Genomic DNA, 26,061 nt, shown 5'->3' on the forward strand with positions numbered 1-26,061 from the left:
CATATATATAATCTATGTTTGTGCATGTGTGTGTATAATGTATATATAAATACCTAACAAATGATCCTCCCCAAACTTGACCTTCGAGCACACCATAATGGTATTGCATGTGTGAAGTGCATCTGGGTGCTAACAGCTGAGTATAATCAGAAAGCATTTCTGTCCTTAAAGAGTTTTCAGTCCTAGAAAGATGCATAGTTTTATTTAGACTCTTGGTGTGATTAGTTCTGCCTTAGTAGAAACATAAGTGAAAGAAAACTCATAATTACAGATGTAGTTGGAATTAAAAAAAAATTCCAGACAAGTTAAGTCTCTAAGCAGATGGCAGGTTTTCCTTTTAATTCTGGTATATTCTAGTATTAGTGCTCCACCAAACAATAATCAGAGTCTCAACATTTCAAGAGAATGGTTAATTAGAAGTTCAAAATCAACTTTCAAAAAGCCATGTGTACAAGGTTGACCTGGCTCTGATACAAGCAAGGGTTGGCGGGGTTAATAGTGGGAAAATGTCTAACGCTGCTTTTCTTCAATGAAGGTCGGCCTGGCCCAGGGCTGCAACGTCAAGGCCTCTGTCTAAAGCCAAAAAATCTATGACAAATAGCAGCTCACACCTGACAACAGTCAGGGTTTTAAACTCAGCAGGGCAGGGATTTGAAATTCTGCCAATCCTTGCATTTTTTTGTGATTAGATGTATTTTGAAAGTTTACAAGGGACTCCAGAGTGGATTCATAGCTCCATGGCTCCCTGCAACTTGGCACTGCCCTTCTAAAACTGACTGTGGCTAAACCTCAATTAACCAGAATGTCCAAAACTCCAAATCTTCAGTTTAACTGATTTCCCCCCTAAACCTGTCACTTTTGGATGAAATAGAAAAAAGTGCATACAAAAAATTGCAAAAGGAATTAATTTCTTTGTGAGCTAGAATAACATAATGGCAAACACCACAGACTCCGGAGCTAGAATGCCTGGTTTATGAGCTTGCTTTTGTCCATTTAGTAACTATGTGTCCTTGCAAAGTATTTAACCTAGATGTGCCTCAGTTTATTTGATTGTAAAAGGGGAATGGAAATAGTACCTACCTCATAGGGTTGTTAAGTAGATTAAATGATTTAACTTATATTAATAAGAGTGCTTAGAGCAGTGCCTGGCACACTGAAAACACTCAGTAATTGTTATTTTATTACTTGCTAACAGCTTACAGGGTTTGCATTGTGTAAATAATTTCATCCAATATGCCTCCATAACTTTACTGTGGAGAAAACTGATATTTAAGATGGGTTCCCCAAATTTTAAGCCTTTCAATCAGCAGTTTCTTTTTCTTAAGTCTAATATTCATCTTTCCTTGCAAACCTTTTCTTCCTCTACTGTTCCCCATCACAGGAGGTGACATCAGTACCTACTCTGTTGTCCAAGCCTGAAACTTAGAAACCATTAATCCTCTCCATGCCTATTAATTACATACCAAGCCAGCTCTACTTCTGAATTAAACTGTTCGCATTTGACAGTAAGTTCTGCTAAATCTCCTGTCCTTACTGCAGGCATAGTGATCTTCTGAAATGCAGGTTTGATCATGTTCCTTCCCTGCTTGAAATAAATCATTAAATCCTTATGAGTTAAAAGCCCATTTTCAACATCGTGCATATCTCTTGTTCTTCTCCCCTGGGTCTGAAGAGGATGAAGGTGGAGGAGAGAGGGAAAGACAGAGAGATAAGGAAAAAAGGTAGAAAATCAAAACAAGAAGGGACAAAAAGAGAGAAGAAAAACTGAGTGTGGGTTAGCATTTGGGTGTGGAGTCAAGAAGCTAGAGAGTTAGTGAAATGATTTATGCAGTGCTTGTTGCCATCTGGGGAAACAACCCTTTAATCTATGCGCATAGCCCCATGAGATCAAAATCTTGGACAGTTTCCTCACAACAAGAGATGTACACAAATTCCTTTCAGATTAGAAACAATCTGATTTTCTCCTGGATCGTCTGATGTAAATGCCCTTTCTCCTTGGGAAGGGGGTATGTAGAGGGTATTAAAGTAATGGAAGGAGATGGCTGAGAATGATATTTCACATAAAAGAAGAAAATGACTGCCATCTTTACAGCGAGGTTTATCTTACTTTAATAGCTTTTTTTCATTAATTACTATCCAGATCTCTTAATTACCAAGAGAACTGGATAGCACCTTCTCTGATTATCCACTCTAATACAACATCAACAGTGTCTGTATTTTATTTTTACCGGCAGTTATCTCCATTGGAAATAGAGTGGAAATGAAATCAACAAAATTAACATTCCTTTGTTTGTTTTCAACATCAGTTGTTACTTCTAAGGGTAGTTTCTGGAACAGAGGATATATAGTAATAATAAGGGAAGCAGATTAAGGAAGAGGAGGAGAAGGAAAAGAATAACAACCAAAAGAGGAAAAGGAAGTCATTCACTCAATAACACATATAAAAACATAAGTTAAGCAGAATTCTGACAAGGAGTTGGTGTCAACTATACTTGCCTCGGATCTCCCAGAGAAAATTTGATTTCATTTTTCTTCCCCCTAGAATGGGTGAAAGGTGTGCTCTGCCCATTGTAGCTGCCTGAACCATGTGGATAACTGACTACCTCATAGTCAATTACATAGTTACATGGTGTATTCTCCTGCAATGAGATAATCATATCCCTTTTCATATCGGTCTCAAAAGTTGGATAAATTCAGGAGACCATAAATGCAATTCTCATTGCCCTAAATAATAATGTGTGTCCTGTGTGTGGGCGAGTTTTAAAAAATACAGATAAATTTAGCCATAGTGACAAATTTTATATGCAGGAGGCATGGATGTTGTTCCTCCACTGGTATACAACAAGTTTGACAAAAACATATGGTGACATTGCAATTACTGTCTCTTCCTCATTCTGGCCTATGTCACCAGTTTTCTGTGGCTGGCATAATAAGGAATTCTAAGAAGACCTCAATCTACTAAACAAGGGAAGAATTCCTAGAGTGGGAAAAAGATGAAAGTGGGGGTAAAGGGAAAAACTGCCTACTGTTCTTTTATGACTCCGCTTCTGATCTGCCATCTTGTTGCCACAGCGGCACCACCTTAGAAAATCGGTGTGGTGATATGTCATGTCATTCCTCTGGAAATTCCCTAGGAAAGTTAAGTGGCTAGCTCATCGTCACATGGCTGGTGAGGATTATACTGAAATTCGTATCATTTTAAAACCCTCCACACTAGTGTTTTTCAACTTATCAGCTGCAAACCACTGGAGGGTTGCAGCAAAATTTTAAAAGAATCCTCAAATCCTTGTGTACACATATATTTTCTTGATCCACAATTCAAAAGATACTATGATTATCGTTATTATCATGCGGGAGGTCTACAAAATTGGTTGACACTTAAAAGGAGTACTCTTCTTACTAAAAAAATTTAAATAAATAAAAGGAAACCATGACTATATACTTGTGGGTTTCATATTTTGAGGTTTCATAGATCAATATCAACATCATTCATTATATGTTTTTCAAACTTAAAATTATAGTCTTTCAAACTAAATAAATTTAGTTTTGTGGAAAACTCACTTCATGGTTCTTCCCTTCAAAATCAGTGAAAATGTTATCACGGGCCAGGACTAGTGTGAAACATGACATTTGGGAATCTTGCTTCTCACCGTACTATGCAGAAAAAGGTAAGAGTTCAACGGACTGTGAGTTGTTAGGATGGGTTTCAGGAAAGCCGGTATACATATGAGGGTCCTCTATCCTACTCTGGGCTGACTTTTACCTGGCATTGCTTGCTGGTGATTACAGCTGGCCAGTCAACTCTTAGAACTGCCATCTCCAAGCTTGGCGATGGAAATGGTAGCTCACAAGCAGTTCATGTTCTTTCTAACTTAGAAAGGATTCATCATTGTGGGTCGTGAAAGAGAGTGAAGAAATGGGCTCTCATATAGATTTTTCCTGCACTTCTTAATCTCTTGTTCTGTATGACCTAACCAAGAAGTATAACCTTAGTTGAAAAGTCAATCGAGGCTAAGGAAAAAAGAGTGTGGCAAATACTGACATACTGGCTGATTCATGCATTCAACGAACATTTGCAGAGCACCTACAACATTCCAGAACTGTGCGGAGGACACAGCGATTAAAAGCAAAGAACATCAGCAAAAACAATCTCTGCCATGAAAGCACCCAGGAAATGCACCTAATCTAGAATAGGGATGAATGGGGATTCATAGATGGCTTCCCAAAAGAGAGAACATCTGAGCTAAGTCTTGAAAACTTAATAGGGATGAGGCAGAAGACTTTGTCAGCAGAGTGAACAGCATGTGCAAACATGAAGCTTCTTGTCCATACCTCACTTTTGTTATTTCAGAGATGGTTGATCTTTGTATACACCCACCATCTGAAGATGAAACCAGCCCCTGACCTGTCAGGGGTGGTGGTCTTTACCTGTCAGGAGAAATAGGCGCCCTGCTGTTGCCTTGTAAGGCCTTTTCTTCTCAGCTAAATAAGTAATATAAACAAGAACAGGACAACAGGGATGATCCTGCTGCAAAATACTCACATACATGTGGCCAGGCAAAGGGCCAATGCTAATCACAGCCTCCTGCACCTGCATACCCTCAGCTGTGGGGCTCAGTTCTCAAAGAAATACACATAAGGCCTGTCAGCACCTTGCCGTCTGCCTTGGGACAAGGATATCTAGGAACCTGCCTGAATGTTTCCCACATGCTACAAGGCCTGTTTTTCAACATTTACATACTTTTCTGGTACAGTAGTCCCAAACCCTGGCACAAAAGAATCCTTCAGAACCTGGACTAGGGGGTGAGCTGAAATTCGAACACCTCCTTAAGTTGAAAGGAGGCACCTGGTTGACACTCAGAGACATGTGAAGAGAAGGTTCCTCTGTTAAACAAAGGCTACCTTCAAGGCAGGCTTCATAAACAGGCAACCTGTGCAGTTGCAAAGGACCCCATGTTCAGAAGGGCTCTCAGGCTTGGTTCTATGCTCGGCTGGCATCTTCTTGAAATTATTAATAATTTTTAACAGGGAAGCATTTACACATCTTCATTTTGCACTAGGATCCACAAAGTTTTAGTGAGTCCTGACTACCTTCCCTGCCAAAGGCAAAATGGGGAGCCTAATCAAGGGCCTGGAGTTCTACACGAGCAGGTGAAATGGAAGTGTGTTATAAAACAGAGAAAAATAAAATTGAGAGTTCAATTTTATCGTTTTTAAGGAAATATAGCATTGTTTGTTAAGTCAGGTACCCACAATTTTGATTTTCCAAGCCATTATGAAGTTTGTTACTCTGAAATACCACTTTCTTTTATTGCATTGTAGACTTTATACAATCCCTTTCTGTTTCTTTAACCTGGAAGAGTAGCCCCAAATAAAAAGAGAATCACCATATGACCCAGCAATCCCACTACTGGGCATATACCCTGAGAAAACCGTAATTCAAAAACAGTCATGTACCACCATGTTCATTGCAGCTCTATTTACAATAGCCAGGACATGGAAGCAACCTAAATATCCACTGACAGATGCATGGATAAAGAAGATGTGGCACATATATACAATGGAATATTACTCAGCCATAAAAAGAAACGAAATTGAGTTATTTGTAGTGAGGTGGATGGACCTAGAGTCTGTCATACAGCGTGAAGTAAGTCAGAAAGAGAAAAACAAATACCGTATGCTAACACATATATATGGAGTATATACAAAACAAAACAAAACAAAAAAAGTTCCTAAGATGCTACGGGCAGGACAGGAATAAAGATGCAGACGTAGAGAATGGACTTGAGGACACAGGGATGGGGAAGGGTAAGCTGGGATGAAGTAAGAGAGTGGCACTGACATATATACACTACCAAATGTAAAATAGCTAGCTAGTGGGAAGCAGCCACTTAGCAAACAGGGAGATCAGCTCCATGTTTTGTGACCACCTAGAGGGGTGGGATAAGGAGGGTGGGAGGGAGGAGATATGGGGATATATGTATATGTATGGCTGATTCACTTTGTTATAAAGCAGAAACTAACATATCATTGTAGAGCAATTATACTCCAATAAAGATGTTTTAAAAAAAAAAAGAGTAGCCCCAAAGACACACAATTCAGAGAAACACATAAAAATGTACCACACAGTGGTCAAAGCCACAGTACTGAAGCACTTTCTCTGTACAGATTTTCACCCTACGTCCCAACTGGTGAGAGATCACTGTAATCTTGTGTTTATCTTCCCTTTTACAACCTCAACCCACCATTCAGTTCCTTCTCAACCACAACTTGAGTTCTCCTTGTGGTGATGCTACTCTCAGTCTTTTTTGGTAAATATTTTTTTGCATCACCAGCACCTTGATTTTCATCAGGACTGGCTACATAATTAGCAAGGCTCAGTGCAAAATGAAATGTGGGCTCCCTGTCACAAAATACAAATTAGTGAGAATTTTAAGGCAGCAAGAGTAACAGCATTAAACCATGGGTAGGGCCCTTCTAAGTGTGGGGCCTGTGTGACTACACTGGTTGAAAGCCCATGAAGCCAGCCCTGCTTCTCCCCGGCCAGAATTGGTCAAGTACCCACTCCTTAACTAATCACTGGTAAGTGGGTTGACAAGTTTAGCCTTGGACTAAGAACAGCTCCTTTGGAGCTGGGCATAAGTTCATCTTCCCTGATCTGTACTGTATCTGGTGGCAAGGATTCATGTGTGAAACCAGGCTTCTTCTGAGTAGACATGAGGAACACATAGTTCCTGAGTAGCCAACAACAGTACTCACTATACCATATACTGTATCCATGACTCAGAAGGAGGCATTCTTCTTCAGAAGCTCTCTCTGATGCAAGTTTTGGTTCCCTAGGGCCTTGAAGAGTTATTCGAATCAATCCTGCTCAAATCTTCCAACTCTCAATTCCCAGGTTTCCATGCACTTCAAACCTCGTCTCTGGTACCAACCCTGCCTGCAGGTACAAGTGGGGGTGAGAAGACACGGTTCCATCCTCTTGATAATTATCATATAATTAAGGAACCATGACCGAAAGACCATAAAACATACAAAAACTCAAATAATAGAAAAATTTTAAATAAAAATACCACTTAAAATCTAAACGTTAGTGCGGAGACTTTACAAAAGTAGTGGATTAACAAGCTCTGGGTGGAATCTTCAATATGAGTTTAGGAGGAAATAGATTTTTTTTTTTAAATTTATTTGTTTTATCTTTGGCTGCATTGGGTCTTCGCTGCTGCACGCAGGCTTTCTTTAGTTGCAGCGAGCGGGGTCTACTCTTCATTGTGGTGTGCGGGCTTCTCATTGCGGTGGCTTCTCTTGTTGCGAGCACGGGCTCTAGGTGCGAGGGCTTCAGTAGTTGTGGCACACAGGCTTCAATAGTTGTGGTGTGCAGGCTCTAGAGTGCAGGCTCAGTAGTTGTGGCACACGGGCTTAGTTGCTCCGTGGCATGTGGGATCTTCCCAGACCAGGGCTCAAACCCATGTCCCCTGACTTGGCAGGCAGATTCTTAACCAGTGCACCACAAGGGAAGCCCCAGAAATAGATTTTTAAATGGGGGAAATGGTCAGTGTTGGGTGTTTGAAATGCATTTTGGAGCAAAAGACAGAGATTCACAATCCACAGGGGCAGAATTCTTATCCAGCCAATTTTGATAGTTCAATGAATCCTTTTCAAGAGTCAAACAGGTTTGTTTGGCTAAAGTAGACTGTACAAGTCACTCAAAAATGTCAGTGGTGAAAGGAAAACCATCATGCAGTGGAAAGTCATTACTGGCAAGTTAGATCCAATGCAACAGACAACAGCATGGTTTCTAAAGACATACATAAACCATGAATTTTTACACCTATGTGAAAATTGAGTCTTTTGCTTCTGTTATTTCCTTCAGAACATTCACCCTTTCTTCATCTGGCCAAAATCCTGTTCAGACTGAGACAAACTGGGACCTGGGACCCTTTGCTGCACTGTTGTAACACTTGCACCTGGACACACCTCTCTTCAAGCAACAAAATACAAAGAAACTATATGGGACTAAAAATAACTGCCTGCATGCCCAGTTGGGGCAATTCTGGACAAAAGATACAAAGGGACCAAAAAACCCAAGAGCCACTTTTGAAGAGCCTGGAGCAAAAGCAGGGGGTCAGCAGCAAAAGCAGCGTACTGCGCACGCTCCCGGCACACAACACCACCTAAGGGGCGGGCAAAACACCTAAGCCACCCCTCTGGCCCGACCCCTGGACACAACCTTAACCTCAACCTCATATAAAGAGGAAGCTTACGCCCCCTCCTCAGCGAGCGAGCAAACAAAGGAATCTGTTGTTTGTTTTTGCTCGGGCTGCTGCAGCAGGGGCCCCAATAAAGCCTAGCCTGAATTTCTTGTCTGGCCCCTGATCAATTTCTATTGATTAAGGAGGCCAAGAACCCTGGTCAGTAATAAGACCTTAAGACCAAGGTCAGGCCCTATCACCGCCAAGGAGCCTTCCTCAAACCTTCCGTGAACCTTCCTCACTTTGCAGTACTTCTCCTTCTGGCTGCAAAGGACTTAAGAAAATGACTGCTTCTTGTCCATGATCTCAGTGCGTGTTGTGACTTCTATTGAAATGATCTATTTTAGTGCCTCTCACTCACTGGAGTGTAAACTCCCTAATGCCAGAAACTGCCTTATTCCTCTTCTGTGCCTTGCCTTGATAAGTGCTCAAGTTATCATGTATCAACATGTAATAAGTAGTTTAAGAACGCTTATTGAAAGTGATGTGATCATAATATACATAGGAACAATAATTTTTAATAGTCTGTGTATATAATGGGAAAACAATACTCAGGAAAAAAAAGAATCGTATGTGTAAAAAGTAGATATTTTTTATGCTGCTGGTCACCTTAATGAAGTATTAGATTAGATTGCATAAGCACCAGATGAATGGATAACATAGAACCCCAGTCACAACCATATCTCCAAATTACTACTGAGCAAGCAAAGACAAGGACTCAGAGATAGATGGAATGCTTCTACAAAAGAGTAGCAAATGCTACTACAAAAGATGCTTCTACAAAAGAGTAGCAAAGCTAAGGGTTTTCTGATCCTCCTTCACACTTCCAGTGAGGATTATACTGAAATTCGTATCATTTTAAAACCCTCCACACTAGTGTTTTTCAACTTATCAGCTGCAAACCACTGGAGGGTTGCAGCAAAATTTTAAAAGAATCCTCAAATCCTTGTGTACACATATATTTTCTTGATCCACAATTCAAAATGCTTCTACAAAAGACTAGCAAAGCTAAGGGTTTTCTGATCCTCCTTCACACTTAATTTTGCCATTTGTTTTTCCCATTCATGCTGACTTTCATGTCAATTTGTGCTTGCTTTCAGTGTGTGTGTGTGTGTGTGTGTGTGTGTGTGCGCGCGCGCGTGCACGCGCGTGTGTGCGTGAACACTCATGCATGTTATCATCTAAAAAAGAGTAATTCCTGAGAAAGTAACAGTGATGTGAAAGGAACTGGGATAGTAAAAAGGTCTCTGACTTTTCCTTTTTGTTCAATTGGATTTTCTAGTAGGCTTTCTCATGAACTTTTTCCTCTATTGACAAACTTAAAACCAGTAAATGACTGGTGAATTCCAACATCACTAGGAGATAACTTACCTCAGTTAAGACTGGACAATATAATCACAATTTCTATGTTAATTTCATAGCTCTGAGTAGATACTTAGTTGCAGTAATGGAAAAAAATCCAAACACTTTTGGAAAATATGAGAAAAACAAGGTTCTAAATCTAGAGCCTCTGAATTTCGTTATCAGTGTGAGATAAGACTGCCACATTAACAGCAAGGCAACAACACATTTAGGTATGAATACGTAATATGTGGAAATTATAATTACTTTAAATATATTCCTTATATTTGAGAAGCTCAAATATATTTTTCATGTGCTCTAATTCTCAATATAAGCTTAATTAGTACCTTATTAGAAATATTAAAAAAAATTTAAAGACATACTTTGAATTTCAATGATCTTCTGTAAAGAAATAACAGCATTCATATTCGGAGTTTGTTGGAGAATATCTTCTGCAAGTGGCTCCAGCTGCAAGAATGGTAAATGATGATATGAGCAGAACATTATGACTTTATAATAAGTTTCACAGAAGCACACCAAATTGAAACAACCTAAAAAAAAGCCTGCTCCAAGAACTACTTAACATTTTGCTGATACCAGTTCCAAAAGTGTAGCCAGTTTTATTTTCTGTTTTGCAGCAATGTAATTGAATTCCAAGGGGATTTTCTACTGGTCACAAAACTAATCTATGAAGTCCCTGAAGCAGGTGCATGTCTGTGTATTATTCATTAAAAATCCGAGTTATTTGTGTAATTTTTGTAGGTTCCTGACAAACCAAATTCCATCATGTCTGTATATGCAGCTGGGCCCTGCAAACGAAACCTCAGGGAAGTTGAAGTAGACAGAAGGTGGGCAGTCTATTATCCATACTTTTGTGGTGTTTTTACACCTAACTACCTTACACTTTTGGACACTTCACAGCAGAATGCCACGAGACATAGCTGCTCTTATTCAACTGCTATTGAATAAGTAGTAGAGAAAATGCTCAAATAAAACCAAAAGTAAAAAAACTGTACATTTTCATTTAACTTCCACTGTATTCACATCTATGCAGATAGCCATGTGGAAGCACAGGACAAATTCCTGTCTTGCAAATCTATCCTGATCTTCTGGAATTACACTGATTTTTCATGGGGAAGCTCAGCAAACATTGTTTTGCAAGAAATGAAGAAGAGCTTTAAATAATTTATGGAGTGTTCTGGCAGAACTAAATCTGATGATGCATCCCTGGGAATACGTTGGTGATGTGGCTTCGTGTGGAGCAGGACAAACTGCATAGCAGAGCACTTGCAAACAAAATAGCTGTCCAGCTATTGTGACCCAGAAAGCGAGGAAAGTAATAGTAAAAAGGGATTAACAACACCAAAAATTTTTCTTATAAAATTTAAAGTTAGTAGTCTCAAATAGGCCAAACTATTATATGGCAAGAACGGGAAACAATGTCACTAGACACTGTGCTAAAACATGAACCCATCTATGTCTCTTCATCTGTAGAAAAAAACTAAAAAACTCAGGGATTCCAAGTTTCCACAGCATGTGTGAGTGAATCTTCCCCCCAGGGTCTCTCTGAATTGATTATTCTATACTTTAATCATGGAATCTAAAACAATAGCACCTTTCTTCCAGATGCCATAGGATAACAGACTAGCTCAGGGATATTTATACACGGGTAAATTCACTAAATATAACTTTCCAGAGTGTTTTTCTTAGCTGCCAAAGAAAAACATTTAAAACATCAAAAGGTTTACTTGCAGTACAGTTTGGCAAGAGGAAAAAAAAAAAACCCACAGTGTCAGTGAAAGGTTCTGCAATCTTAAACTCTTAAAATTTGTTAAAAATCATTTTTTAAAAAATCTGGTATTTCAGATAGTATCTTCAAAAATATGTTATCCTAGTAACACCCTCTTAACTCAGAGGAATTGCTGAATCATAAACGGAAGGTTACTTGGAAAACTCTTACTCAAGAATTAGGGCTGAGCTACCTTGCTCATAAATAATCTTTCCTTTCACTTCTCTCTCAGGGCTTAGAGAAAAATTTTAATAGAAATTAGGTAGACTTTATTAACAAAATGTTCTGAAATATCACTCTATGTTCGAATACTTAAGAATAAAAGCACAACGTAGTATGAGCATATTTAGTTCTTAAACAAGCTTTCCTGAGACTTCAGGGTAAAATGCTGACAAACGGAAAGGTGCTAGCTACTGGAAAGAAAGCTACAGGCACATCATTAATGTAAAAACCTCACTTCTGGAACACTCTCACATTAGGTCCATGGGCTATTTTTAGGACCTGGGTTATGTAGAAAGTAAACTTGATGCAGAGTGTTGAGAGTAAAACTACAAACAACCCTAAACCTCCAATTTGGAATTGTCAGTTAGATACGATAAAGTTGTGTCTACTTAGGAAAGCAACCTAGAGAATTAAGGCAATTACATTGATAATTTAAGCCTCCCAAACCATTTCCCTGCATATTTTAGGTGAATGTCATTTAGAGGATTTAACCTTCAGTAAATTGCCCCAATTTGTTTCATTTTGAGTGTATACACACAGACAGAGCTGAATTCAGAAAGTTCTCAATGTAGGTTCTTTATTTTTTCTCTAGTAGCTCTGCTGAGAAGGTAATGGGTAATACTCTCAGTTGGCAAGAAGGCAAGCAGCATTTAGTCTGTTTTCATAATATTAAAACCTTGTATAGAGGGACCACAGAATTGAGTTGTCCTTTCTAAACGAGTTTGTTGATTTAATAATTCACAGTTATAAGCACTAAAAACATCTGACTGAAGCATCTGTTTAATAAATATTTATGAGTATTGGCCATTATTAATAAAATCTAATAACTAACTGTAATAAAGTAATATTAAACAAATAGTCATATTTTATAACTTTGGAGCAAAAAATAAGAATATACAGTAAAGCTGTGTTATATATCTAGTTTGGCCAATAAGATGTAGCAAAAACACTGGCAATAAGGCTAATCAATGTTAGTAAGAGTTATTAAAAGATAAATAAGGAAATAATTTATGCAAACCAGAGAACTTCTGCATGCAAAAGTTATACTAAGATCAAACAGATGCAGATGTAGGAAATATCACACACCCATCACACCGTCTTTTTGCACAATTCCATCAAGTAATAATAGAGTTATAAGATACACTAGATGATTTTAACACAACTTCTTGACATTTGAAGCTCTCATCTAGGTTTCCTATATCTAAAGCTTAAATGCAATCATTACTTACTGCAATTCTTTATATAAATTTTCAGACTCAGTATAGGGACATTTACTTTTCTACATCTTTTACAGAAAGTTGCAATACCCTATTGATACAATTCAGATGTTTGTTAAATTGCATATACCATGTAATTTCTAAGTACTACAGCTATTTTAAAACACCATAAAAGTTGGGGCCATTATCATGTTGTGAATAAATAATTTTCAGATTCTTTAGAATCAGATCATTTAAATCATCAAAAACCACTTTAGTCGGCTAAGATGCACTTATGGAAAAAGGCAAGGGTATCCTTGGAGAAGCTCGAGAAGAAGTTTTAAAACTCACTTTGTACTTATGAGACATGAAAATCATCTCTATTATTTTCATGATTGAGAAAAGAACAGAAAAAAAAAAAGCTAAACAGATTTTGCAAAATATAACAGATACAAGAGGACAGATGCACACATCAACCAAGCAAAGGATCTACTAAGTACTCTTAGCTTTTATATTATGTTTCCCAAATATGCCAAGTATACTTGGCATACTCTTATACCTTTATTTATTCTGTTCCCTCTGAATTGTATTTTCCCTATCCTTCTTTGAATTGGTGAAACCTTACTAAATCATTCAAGGACTAACACAAACACTGCCTGCTCTGAAATCTTTTCTAAAATCCTCTGATAGAGCAAACTGCTTCCACTCTGTCTCCTTTCCACACAAATTCTCTTGTTTATTACTCTACACATTATATTGTAGTCAGCCATGTGTGTCATTCTCTATTTTGTTGTGAGCAATTTAAAGGCAAAGATAGAGCCTGGTATATAATAGGCATTTAAAAAAAATGTTGAATGAATGGAGGAATGATTAATTGAAAGAAAACATGGGAAGATAGGCTTTATTTGGCTCGCCATAGCTAACAGACCTACATGGTATATGTTCTTCCACTTGGCTGTCTGCCATAATCAGGGCATGTCTTTAGACTAAAAGAATCGGGAAAACAACAGAGATAATTCATTTTTAAATCAAAATAATTGATTTTTAAATTAACCATCCATTTTGTTAAACTAATTTATTAATTCCAATGATGTATAAACAAATAATTTTGTATAGACTTTATATAATCATATCTTCTGTGAATAATGAGAGATTTATTTATTCCACTCCAATCTTTATATTTTTAAATTTCTTTTTCTTACCCTATTGCGCTGTCTAGGACCACCAGTGTAATGTTAAAATGAAGCACTAAGAGTGAATATCTTTGTCATGTTTTTTATTTCAAAGAAAAATTCTCATGTTTCGCTTTTAAATCTGATGCATACTATAGGATGTTTGTAGATATCCTTTATCAAGCTAATAAGTTATTCCCAGTTTATCAAAAGTAGTTCATAATTGAGTGTCTAATTTATCAACAAATTTTTAAACATCTATTGAAATGGTTATATTTCTTCTTCATTCTCTTAATGTGGTGAATTATAACAACTTATTTTGTTATGTTAATATCCTACATTCTTGGCCTAAACACAATTATATTATGCGTTTTTAAGATAATGATGACTGCTAATATTTTGTTTAGGGTTTTAACTGCTATGCTTATGAGCAGGATTTTCCTGTAATATTCTTTTCTTATAATGTTCTTTTGAGCTTGGGTGTCAATAGTATACTAGCCTCAAAAATCATTTATGAAGTGTTCTCTTCCCATCTTCCCCTTTACTCTAAAACAGTGTAAATTATTAGCAGAATTCACTGCTGAAGCTGTATGGGCCTGGTGTTTTCTGTGGGTATATCTGGTATTGAAGATTCAATTTTGTTAATTATGGTAGCATTCAAATTTTCTGTCTTTTTGATTCAGTTTATTTTTACAAGAATTTTTCCATTTCAAATAAAATTTCAATTTTCTTTTACATGAAGTTTTTTTTTTAATATTCTCTTGTAATCATTTTAATACACTAAAATCTGTGGTAAAGTCTTTTTTTCATTCAGAGTGCTGGTAATGTAGGACTTTTCTTTCAATCAGTCTTTCTAGAGTGCTATCAATTTTGTTAATTATTTCAAAGAACTAAAATTTGACATTTTAATTCTTATATGCTTATTTTTATTTCATTGTTTCTTTATATTTAAGTCACCACTTCATGTTTAATTTGTTGCTTTGATTGCCTAATTTCTTGAGTTGTGTGTTTCTATCTGTAATTTTAAACTTTCTTCTATTCTAGTATATACATTTAAAGCTGTACATGTGTTTCCAAATTCAGCTTATACATATTACACTTTTTTTGATATTTCATATTTTCATAATTATTCAGCTCAAAATACTAAATTTACTGTGATTTCTTTGACACATAAGAGATTGTATTTTGAAATCTCCAAATATATGAGATTTTCCAATTATCTTTTTATTTCAAAGTATACAACCACTTTTTTAAAGTTTTGTTTTATACTTCATCTTTTTATTTTACATCACTGATATTTTGTTTTATTTTTTAATTTAATTTTATTGTAGTAAGAACACTGAACATGAGATCTAACTACTTAAAGATTTTTTAAGTGTATAGTACACTATTAATGACTATAGGTACAATGTTATAGAGCAGTTCTCTAGAGCTTATTCATCTTGCTTGACTGAAACACTATGTCCATTGATTAGTAACTCCCCAATTCTCCCTCTCCTCATCTGCTGACAACCACCATTCCACTCTTTGATTCTATGAATTTGATTATTTTATATACCTTATATAAGTGGAATCACACAGTATTTGTCTTTCTGCAACTGGATTATTTCACTTAGCATAATGTCTTCAAGGTTTATCCAAGTTGTTGCATATTGCAGAATTTCCTTCCTTTTAAAGACTGAATACTATTCCACTGTATGTATATACCATTTTCTTATCCATTCATCTGTCAGTGAACATTTAGCTGGTGTCCACATCTTGGCTATGGTGAATAGGGCTTTAGTATTCATAGTGCTAATATCTCTTTGAGATCCTGATTTTGATTCTTTTGGATAAATACCCAAAAGTGGGACTGCTGGATCACATGGTAGTTCTATATTTAATTTTTTGAGAGCCCTCTGTACTGTTTTACATAGCAGTCGCACCATTTTGTATCCCCACCAACAGAATGCAAGCATTCTAATTTCTCCACGTCCTTGCCAACACTTCTTGTCTTTGGGGTTTTTTTTTGTTTGTTTTTTAAATAATCGTCATCCTGATATTCTGACAGATGTGAAGTGATATCTCATTGTGGTTTTGATTTACATTTCCCTGATGATTAGTGATGCTAAGCATTTCTCATATACCTGTTGGCCATTTGTATGTCTTCTTTGGAGAAATGTCTATTTAAGTCCTTAGCCCATTTTAAAATCAGGTTTACTATATTTTACTACTGAGCTGTTAAGAGTTCCTTATATATTTTGGAGATGAACACCTTATCAGATATATGGTTTGGACATATTATCTCCCATTCCATAGATTGCCTTTTTACTCTGTTGAATGTCTTCTTTGTTGTTCAGAAGCTTTTCAGTTTGATGTCGTCCCACTAGTTTATTCTGTTTTGTTGCCAATGCTTTTGGTGTCATATCCATGAAATTAATGCTGAGACCAAAGTCATAGAAGTTTACCCTTATTTTTTTTAAGGATTTTTATAGTTTGAGGTCTTATGTTAAAGTATTTAACTACTTACCCATTTATTTTTGTGCATGGTATAAGATAAGGGTACAGCTTCATTCTTTTACAAGTGGATATCTAGTTTTCCCGATACTATTTGTTCAAGAGATTATCCCTTCTCTATTTTGTATTCTTAGCACTCTTTTGAAGATCAGTTGACCAGATATGTGTGGATTTATTTCTGTACTTTCTATTCTGTTCCCTTGGTCTGTATGTCTGTTTTAATGGCAGTACCCTACTGTTTTGATTACTGTAGCTTTGTAATATATTTTGAAATCAGGACATATGATGCTTCCAACTTCATTCTTCTTTCTCAATATTGCTTTTTTATTTGTGGTCCTTTGTGATTCCATATGAATTTTAGAATTTTTTTTTCTATTTCTGTAAAAAATGCTAAAGTATTGGGATTTTGATAGGAATTGTAATTGAATCTCTTGATTACTTTGGGTAGTAAGGGCATTTTTACAATATTAAGTCTTCCAATCCATGAACATGGGATATCTTTCCATTTGTTATATAATATAGATGCTAGTTTAGTTTCACTATGAGAGATTATACTCTGAAATCCATTAGCTGAAACTTACTGAAACTTGCTTTATACCCCCAAATATGGTCTATTTTTGAAAACTTTACATGTGTCCTTGAAAAGAATGATATTCTGCAGTTACTGGGTAAAGCCTATTATTTATTTCAATTAGAGCAGGTTTATTAAGGTGTTTAAGTCTTATACATACCCCCCTTTTTTACTGTCTTCTTTCTCTATCAGCTGCTGAAAGAGGTGTCTTAAAGTCTGTCACTATGATTGTGGTATTAACTATTTTCTCCATTTGTTTCATTCAGCTTTTTCTTGATATGTTTTGAAGCTGTGTTATTTTTTTTTTTTATTTTTTTATTTTTCTTTTTTGCTGTACGCGGGCCTCTCACTGTTGTGGCCTCTCCCGCTGCGGAGCACAGGCTCCGGACGCTCAGGCTCAGCAGCCATGGCTCACGGGCCCAGCCGCTCCGCGGCACGTGGGATCCTCCCGGACCAGGGCACGAACCCGCGTCCCCTGCATCGGCAGGCGGACTCCCAACCACTGCGCCACCAGGGAAGCCCTGAAGCTGTGTTATTAAAACACAATTTTAAGTTGTTTTATCCTACCAGTTAATAGAATATTTTACCACTATGAAGCATCTCTAACTCTAGTTCTTTTTTTGTCTTAACATCCACTAAAGTGATACTGATAGAGCCATGTAAGCTTTCGTTCAGTAAGTTAATGTAGTTTAATTTTTTATTCATTAAATTTTTTAAAATTAATTAATTATTTATTTATTTTATCTTTGGCTGCATTGGGTCGTCATTGCTGTGCATGGGCTTTCTCTAGTTGCGGCAAGCGGGGGCTACTCTTCGTTGTGGTGTGCAGACTTCTCACTTCAGTGGCTTCTCTTGTTGTGGAGCATTGGCTCTAGGCACGTGGGCTTCAGTAGTTGTGGCACACAGGCTTCAGTAGTTGTGGCGCACGGGCTTAGCTGCTCCGTGGCATGTGGTATCCTCCCAGGGCATGTGGGATCCTCCCGGACCAGAGATTGAACTTGTGTCCCCTGCATTGGCAGGCGGATTCTTAAGCACTGTGCCACCAGGGAAGTCCCTTTTCTTCATTTTTTATATTCAAACTTTATCACTATATCACAGAAAGTGTCCCTTTAAACAGCACTTTTTATTACTATGTGATAATCTTTGCTTTTATTGGTGAACTAAATCCATTTATATGTGTCTTGTGAAATTGCACAAGGTGATTCTAAAATTGTATATGAAAACACAAAGGGGACAAATGTAACCAAGACTGTCTTGAAGAAAAACAAACTGGGAGATTTGTTTTACTAGATATCAAGATTGCTTATAACACTATGTAAGTGAAGACAGTCTGATAATGTCTCAAGGATAATGAGACCTGCAGAAAAGACTAGAGTCTCCATGTATATATGGATAAAGATACCACTGCTGAGCCATAAGGAATGAATGGCCTTTTCAATAAATGGTACTTGATCAACTATATATCCACATTAAAAAAAACTTGACTTCTAAATTATGCCATATACATATGCAATTCCTGAAGAACTGCACATCTGAATGTTCAAGTCAAAAATCTTTAAGAAGAGAATAGAGAGAATATTTTCATAATTTTGGGTATACAGAAAGAATATTTAAACAGAATACAAAAAGAACTAATCCCAAAGGAAATGATTGATAAATTACTACATTGAAAATTATTTTTATTTATCAAAGGACATGATTAAGAGGGTAAAAAGACAGACAAGGTATTTCAACATATGAAACCAACAACAGAATCTATAAAGAACTGCTCAGGGCTTCCCTGGTGGCGCAGTGGTTAAGAATCCGTTTGCCAATGCAGGGGACAAGGGTTCAAGCCCTGGTCCGGGAAGATCCCACATGCTGCAGAGCAACTAAGCCCGTGCACCACAACTACTGAGCCTGCACTCTGGAGCCTGTGAGCCACAACTACTGAGCCCACGTGCCACAACTACTGAAGCTCGTGTGCTTAGAGCACATGCTCTGCAACAAGAGAAGCCACTGCAATAAGAAGACCGTGCACCACAACGAAGAGTAGCCCCCGCACTCTGCAACTAAAGAAAGACCGCACAGCTACGAAGACCCAGCACAGCCAAAACCAAATAAATATAATAAATTTATTTTTAAAAAAAGAACTGCTCAAATAAGTAAGAAAATGTCCATCTGAAAGTAAACAAAAACTTGAATAGGTGCTTCAAAATGGTATGTACAAATAATAAATAGATGAAGAGCTGTTTTAGTTAATTAGTATTCTGGAAGAGCAAAGCCATGATGATATTCTACTACACACATAACAAAAATGTCCAAAATTTTAAAAGACTGCTAATACCAAGTTTTGGAAGGACACAGAACAATGGAAATAGTCATATGCTGCTGATAGAGTATGAATTGTGACAACCCCTATGGAAAGCAGTTTGGTATTATCTACAAAGATTAAATGCACGCATACCCCATGACCCAGCAATACTACTTTTAGATATATACTCAACAGAAATGTGTGTACAAATGTACCAAAAAACATTTATAAAATGTCTATCACAGTACTGTTTACAACAGCCCCCAAACTAGAAAAATTCCCTCTACTCATTAAAAGTAGAATAGATAAATAAACCATAACATTGTCCTGCAAAGTCTTTTTATGGAATCTAATACTATATAATGATGAAAATGAATAAACTATAGCTTATTGCACAAGTATGGATGAATCTCACAATGTTGAGCAAAAGAAGTTATATATATATATAATCTCATATATATATGTATATATATATGTGATTTCATGTATACAAAGCTCAAAAACAGATAAATTAAAATCTCATGTTAGAAACCAGAAAACTGGTTACTTTCAGAAAAGAGAAAGGAAGTACTGATTGGGAAAGTGTGTATGTGATCTACTGAGGTGCTGACATTATTCTGTTTATTGACTTGGTTGATGGTTATATATGTGTTCTATTTGTGATATTTCATTGCATTGTACATTCATGTCTAATGCAGTTTTCTATATGAATATTGTATCTTATCATTAAAAGCAGTTTCAAAAGAGAATATGTTTTATGACATAAGGGAATAGGGAAACTAAGTCTGGTTCTTGAGTCCATGCTTATTCTACTATATTATGGTGCATCTAAGAAAAAAAAGTGAGATTATAGGTTTTGCAGCAAGAACAAGTTACATTCTTAGATACAGGCCACAAATTCACCTATAAAGGGAACTGAAAGTCCCCTGTAACATGCAAAGCAACTCAGAAAAAAAATGCAGAAAAGGTTCAGTTGTCAGGGTCAAAGATCTTGTGGAACCTTGGAAGAATATGATGACCAAGACCAAGAGGATAAGGGAAGCAGAGTGCCATGAAGACCTGACTCTCCATGCTGAGGAACTATTCTGGATTCCCTAGTGAGGAGGGATTGGTGGTTAAAACTCAGCTCTCATTGAAATAATTATCTTAGAGATGCCTGCAATTAGTTGTATATGTTTAATTTGATTGCTTAAGTAAACCTGGATATAATTTTATCCATACTGTGATTCATGAGTCATTCTCAAAATAACCCCTTTTACTCATTTGGAGTCATTAAAATTCTTGACCAAATAGATGGGAAACAAAAGTAAATCAGAATAGATTCTACTGATAATCAAGTTACTATACTGACACACTATTGCGATTGTTCAGACTGAGTCTGCCTGCAACCTACCTTCATATAGACAATGGTGATATCACACAGCAATAAAGATACATCTCTGGCCAAGAGAAGTGATATAAACCTAACAAGTCTTAGGAGACTATCAGGAGGACCAAGAGGCAAAGGGTACAGTCATGGCCATTCAGCTCACAGGAGATACTGAAGGAATTCCCTTAATAAAATATGAGGGACAGCGGGGCTAGACTCTGAGATTATTACATGGTTATTATTCTATTAGTTGAGTTTTATCCAAAACTACCCCAGCTTAGATAAATGTAGGTTATACAATATATTGGCCAATGAATGGAAGGAGGAAGACTATGAGGAAGTGCCTCTATCCACTATCATATCCAAATAGTATACCACAGTTTCCATGGTACTTAACTATGGAAAGTTTGGACATGATGGCATATTTAAGCATCTATGGCAATAACTAGCTAAATAATTAAAAATGAACTTAAAGGTAAAAAGGAGGCATAGTGGTCTATTAGAAAGAGGATAATGAATACAATTAGTTGGATAATTCACACTATCAATATTTTGTTTAAACACTGAGGTAAGAGTGTAAATATGCAATATAATGAGAAAATATTCCAAATCACCCAGTTGAGTTAGGAAAATACTATATATATTAAAAGGTGCATGTTAAACTGAAGTTTCAATAACATTTAAGAGATGTGCGGTCAGTGCTTTATGTGTAGTTTCCTAATGTAATGTCCATAGTCTAGACATCAATTGTTATTAAAAAAGGCTTAATTCATCCTATAAGCAAAAAATCTTGTTTCCTTGTCCCTGTTTTTCAAATAAGTTTTGTAACTCCTCATGTTTCACTGTCTTTTATTCTTGTTTGTCTTACCCTCATTTGCTTTTTTGTTTTCTCTATTTCAATCTGCTGATATGCATGTTTTAAACTGTTTTTCCTTAACTATTTTGTTACGTAAAGAGATTTTTACTATACTGTGTTTGAAATAATGACTTTTCTGCTAAGACCTGTTTCACATATCATGCAGCAGCGGTACAGTGGTAAATGTTTAACAGCTGACTGTCAAAAACAATAGTTGTAATTTGTAGCATTTGCTGATTTCCATGGTGTAAATACTCCCGCCATAGCCTATTTCAAGCTAACAATGTGATATCACTGAACTCAGATTTGAGCAGAGATGCACACACTTAGCACTCACAAGCCATTAAGAGACAGCTCTAATCACAAGCCATTAAGAGACAGCTCTAACATATCACTAATAGGCTATCATTTTGTTTGTTGATAATTTGGGGGAAATTGTTCCTAACAATTATTTCCTTAATAAACTTTTGTTTTCTTGCATGAGACTGCCTTATTCAAAACGCACACACTGTTTTGTTGTTATTTTACCACAAAGGATGGGACTCATTTGTTCAAGTCTTCCATATTGTCCACAGGAATTCTAATTCCTTACAGTATTCCATTCCACTGATCCAATCTCATTATTCACTTTTATTCCACTCAAAGTATCCTCTCCTCTGCCACAAACAAACAAGCCCAAAAAAGAGTCATCCACAATTCCAAGAAGTCTTAATGTCTTTATCTATGTTATCTCCACTACAAGAGAGAAATTCTTTGCTTTGATTTCAGCTTGTCAAATTATCATTTTTGTTCAAGATCAAAGTTAAAAGTTACTTCCTCTATTAAAACATTCCTCCATCCTTATAGTTAAAAATAATGGGTCCTACATTACACTCCAAAGTACTTTGTTTATATTTCTTTTACTTTTACTTGTATCAGAACTTACGGGTATAAAACTGATGTCCAATAAAAGACTACTGAATGAATAGACAGACGAATGAATATCATAACATGTTTACTTCACCACTGAAAAGAAATGCTTTCTCTCCTTTATTGGTAACCAGAACCCTAAGAAGTGTCCAGGTTCCCAGCCCCCATTCCTTTTAACACCTTCTAAAAAGCCTAAAGACAATCAGTACAGAAGATCTGCATGATGGAGTTTTGAGTTACCCAGATAACTTCTAGTTTATTTGGCATTTGCTAAAACAGATAAACAGAAAACTCCACAATCACTTTGGCTCTACTTCTCATAGGCTTTTAAGAAATGCAAATTCATAGGCTTTATCTATCAATACAATAGAGAATATCTTCACATAATATTTTCCAAAACATTTTAACTCTTTAGATTATCCATACACTTTTTCAGAGTGCGGATAGGTTTCAAAGTCTAAGAAAAGACCATGAAAAACATTACTCTGGATTATCACACATTTTCCCTGTAGTCACTTCTCCCTCTCTCGACTCATGACTTGCAACTATTCAGGAGGTTTTGTAAGCTCTCCCAGATTCACACCAGTTCCCCGATGGAGTCAGCCATACATCATCTAAAGGATGAAAAAGATGGTAAAATGGCTCATCCATTCAAAATCTAATACAAACAAACCCCTGATGAGCAACTCAGACAACAACATCTCAACAGTTCACCTCAGCGGTGGTTGTCAACACTTAAGTCAATTCGAGAGATTTTTCAGCACCTTTAGAGCAAAAAGTCATCTTGGAAAGATTATAAACATACACAATCACTAAGTGTAGCCACTGTTGCTGAAATCAAGTCAAATAAAAGCAGCTGAGCCTAATCAACAGGAGAGAGAGAGAAAGGAGGGAAGGAAGAAAGGCCTAGAAGCCAAACCTTAATAAGAGTGAGGGAGATCAAGAAAGGACACGCTATAGACTCAAATGCTAAGTGCAGAACCTTCAGTACCAGAGGCTGTAGCATCATCTCAACAGCTTCCATGTCTATGGCAATTTTTTTTTTTCTCTAACAAGCTTAAAACAGTCATTTATTCTGTTTTGACAGGTGGTCTTTTAATGGCCATGTTCTCAAGTCACTACTCAAGGCTCTTAGTGCTATATGTACTCTCCTTTCTTTTACCTATCTTAAGTTTTTCAATGTTTTTATTTTAAATTCCATAGGAATGCCAACTGCTTAAGCTTTTCTCACCTCCTAAGAAAATTTCTTTTCAGAGGAAGCAACCCAGGGTGCTGCTAATTGGCTTTGCATAACAGTAGGCAAATGTGGCCTTAAAGCAACTGTGACATTGTTTGCCAGCCAGCACAAATGCAGATTACCAAAATCAGTGTCTCTGAGAACCTCACAGATGTTTCTATTACTACAACTAACAAACGATGTGACTATTCACATAGGTATCTCTGATGCTAGTCCAAGCAACCTGATTCTTCACATTTAGATAGTCACTTTAATTTCTTACAATCCTCAAGCTGGAGTTTCTAAGTGCTTCATTAAAGAAGTTCAAAAATATTCATCATACAGTGACTGGACTGATAAATCCAAGTCCTGAACTTTGCCAACAAAAAGGAAAAAAATGGACTTCTGGTATGTCTTCAAAATCAGTTGCCTCGAGGCATTTCCTGTATCATGCTCAAATTAGTTTTAATCCAATAGTATATTATTTTGACTGACCTTGTGCATATTTCTTAAAAGAATAGTTAAGAGATGTTTTGCTAACTAGATCACTTTCATGATAAAAAAATATTTAAAAAGAAGAAATGCCTATTTTGGGTGTAACACTCAGATAACTTAATTTTTTAAAAAAAATCAAGTTTGTGGTACCCATCTATGTATCTACATTGAGATGCAGAGCCAAGAGTTCCTGCTGATTTTACAATCCCTTTGGGTTATGTAATACATATTATTCTGCTGATAATAAGCCATATGAAGCAGCATTCTGCTGTATTGACATGGCCTGGCCAAGAACAACAAGGAAAAGAAATAGCATTCAAAAAACTGGCAAAATGTTTATGAACTCTAAATCCTCTGCACATGAATAAATACATCTGACAAAGTGCAGAGTCTCTCAAAAAAGCCCTTCTTGACCTTCCTAATTTGAGTTCAATTGCATGTTCAGTGTTGAGAAGCCAGTGTACGTTCTGCCAATGTTTTAAGCTCAAGCTTTACTACATTTTGTTATTTGTAAAAGTGAAATCCTGGATAATAAGTTATAATTGCCCTATTAATCACTTGAAAAGGGAGTTTGGAAGGAAAATGGGATTTGAAATTGCAATAATTGGTATCCTGAAAGACATCCTTTTTTATTTTCTTACCTAGAGCCTACCACATACTACTATGAAAACGACATGTATGCACTTTTTTTCAATGGTGAGGTACAAGCACTATGCCTTATATATTAGTTTTTCTAAGGGAATGAAACTTAAAACTTCAGTGTAGTGATGCTGTTAGTCATGATGACCTTTGAACTGGAAAAAAATACAGAAAACCAGGCCATGGATTATAAATTATACTGTCAATGAAAGAGAGAAAAACTTTTTGTTTCATATATTGTTTCAAGTATTACATTTTCATTTCCTTTTTTCAAATGAATTATAATGTACAACACATATGTATTTTTCTTCCATTTTTCATTTAAAAAATCATTCTTTCTCTTAGCTTTGTTTCTCTGTGTATTGATAGACCTGACACACCAAAATTTACCTTTCAAAGTTCAATATACCAAATCCATCTGTTACCCTTAAAGTATTTTGTGAAAAATCTATATTTTTGCTTATATCCCTAAGATATCTCAATTAAAAAAGAAAGACATAGATTACTTAAATCTCTCTTGTTTAGTTCATAATGAACAAATTTTAGATTGTGCTTGTGTAATTGAAGACAGCCAATGAAAAGGAACAGGTAGCATTTAGGGTATTATAATAACTAAATCAAATTTACTATATGACATCCAGATAATTGAAGTTGATTAAATAGTCAATGTAGCCAAAAAAAATCATTTAGTTTATCACTTACTGGAATTTTTAGCACTTATACACACACGTGGGCATGTTTAAGATTGGCCAATGGTACTTTTATCCCTTTCTCTATTTCAAGCCTGGTCTTTCTAAAAACAGAGAGAAAAGGCATAGGTCTCAAACTTTAAATTAGGTGACATCCCTCTAATGTCAGTAACTGTTCTATGAAAACAGTGTCTTTGATCTCTAGGTATAGCTTATATAATAAAATGATCAAAGACATCCTAGTCAAATGAGCATACAAGGGAAGGAAGGTACAAAACACATCCATTTTGCTTTTTCAGTAAATTCAGATAAATTAAGAAAAACATGTAACTCCACACAACTGACTTGCATCTGTTCTGAAATACAATCATCTTTTAAAGAAAGAGACCACAGGAAAAATTATTCCATCTTCATTGGAAATCCTCCCTTGGAAGAAGGGAGTGGGCCAAGTGCAGAGATTACAAGAGCACAGAGATAGAATGTCATTTGAATGAATGTGTTCAAATAGAGCCAGTGAAATCCATAATTTCTTTTCACATAGTTGGAAAAGTAGTTG

General features: G+C 36.3%; 1 protein-coding gene across 1 annotated transcript in view; it reads right to left on the reverse strand.

Moving 5' to 3' along the window:
• HDAC9 (histone deacetylase 9) overlaps positions 1 to 26,061 on the reverse strand; it is a gene marked incomplete at its 3' end in the record, with an annotated part of 936,726 nt that overhangs the window by 40,323 nt on the left and 870,342 nt on the right. Inside the window, exon 24 of the mRNA XM_082846537.1 lies at positions 9,977 to 10,061. Within this exon, the coding sequence (XP_082702663.1) occupies positions 9,977 to 10,061 (85 nt within the window). The remainder of the gene's footprint in view (positions 1 to 9,976; positions 10,062 to 26,061) is intronic.

This window comes from Leucopleurus acutus (genome assembly GCF_964270905.1).
Source record: "Leucopleurus acutus genome assembly, chromosome: 9".
Classification (NCBI taxonomy): Eukaryota; Metazoa; Chordata; class Mammalia; order Artiodactyla; family Delphinidae; genus Leucopleurus; species Leucopleurus acutus.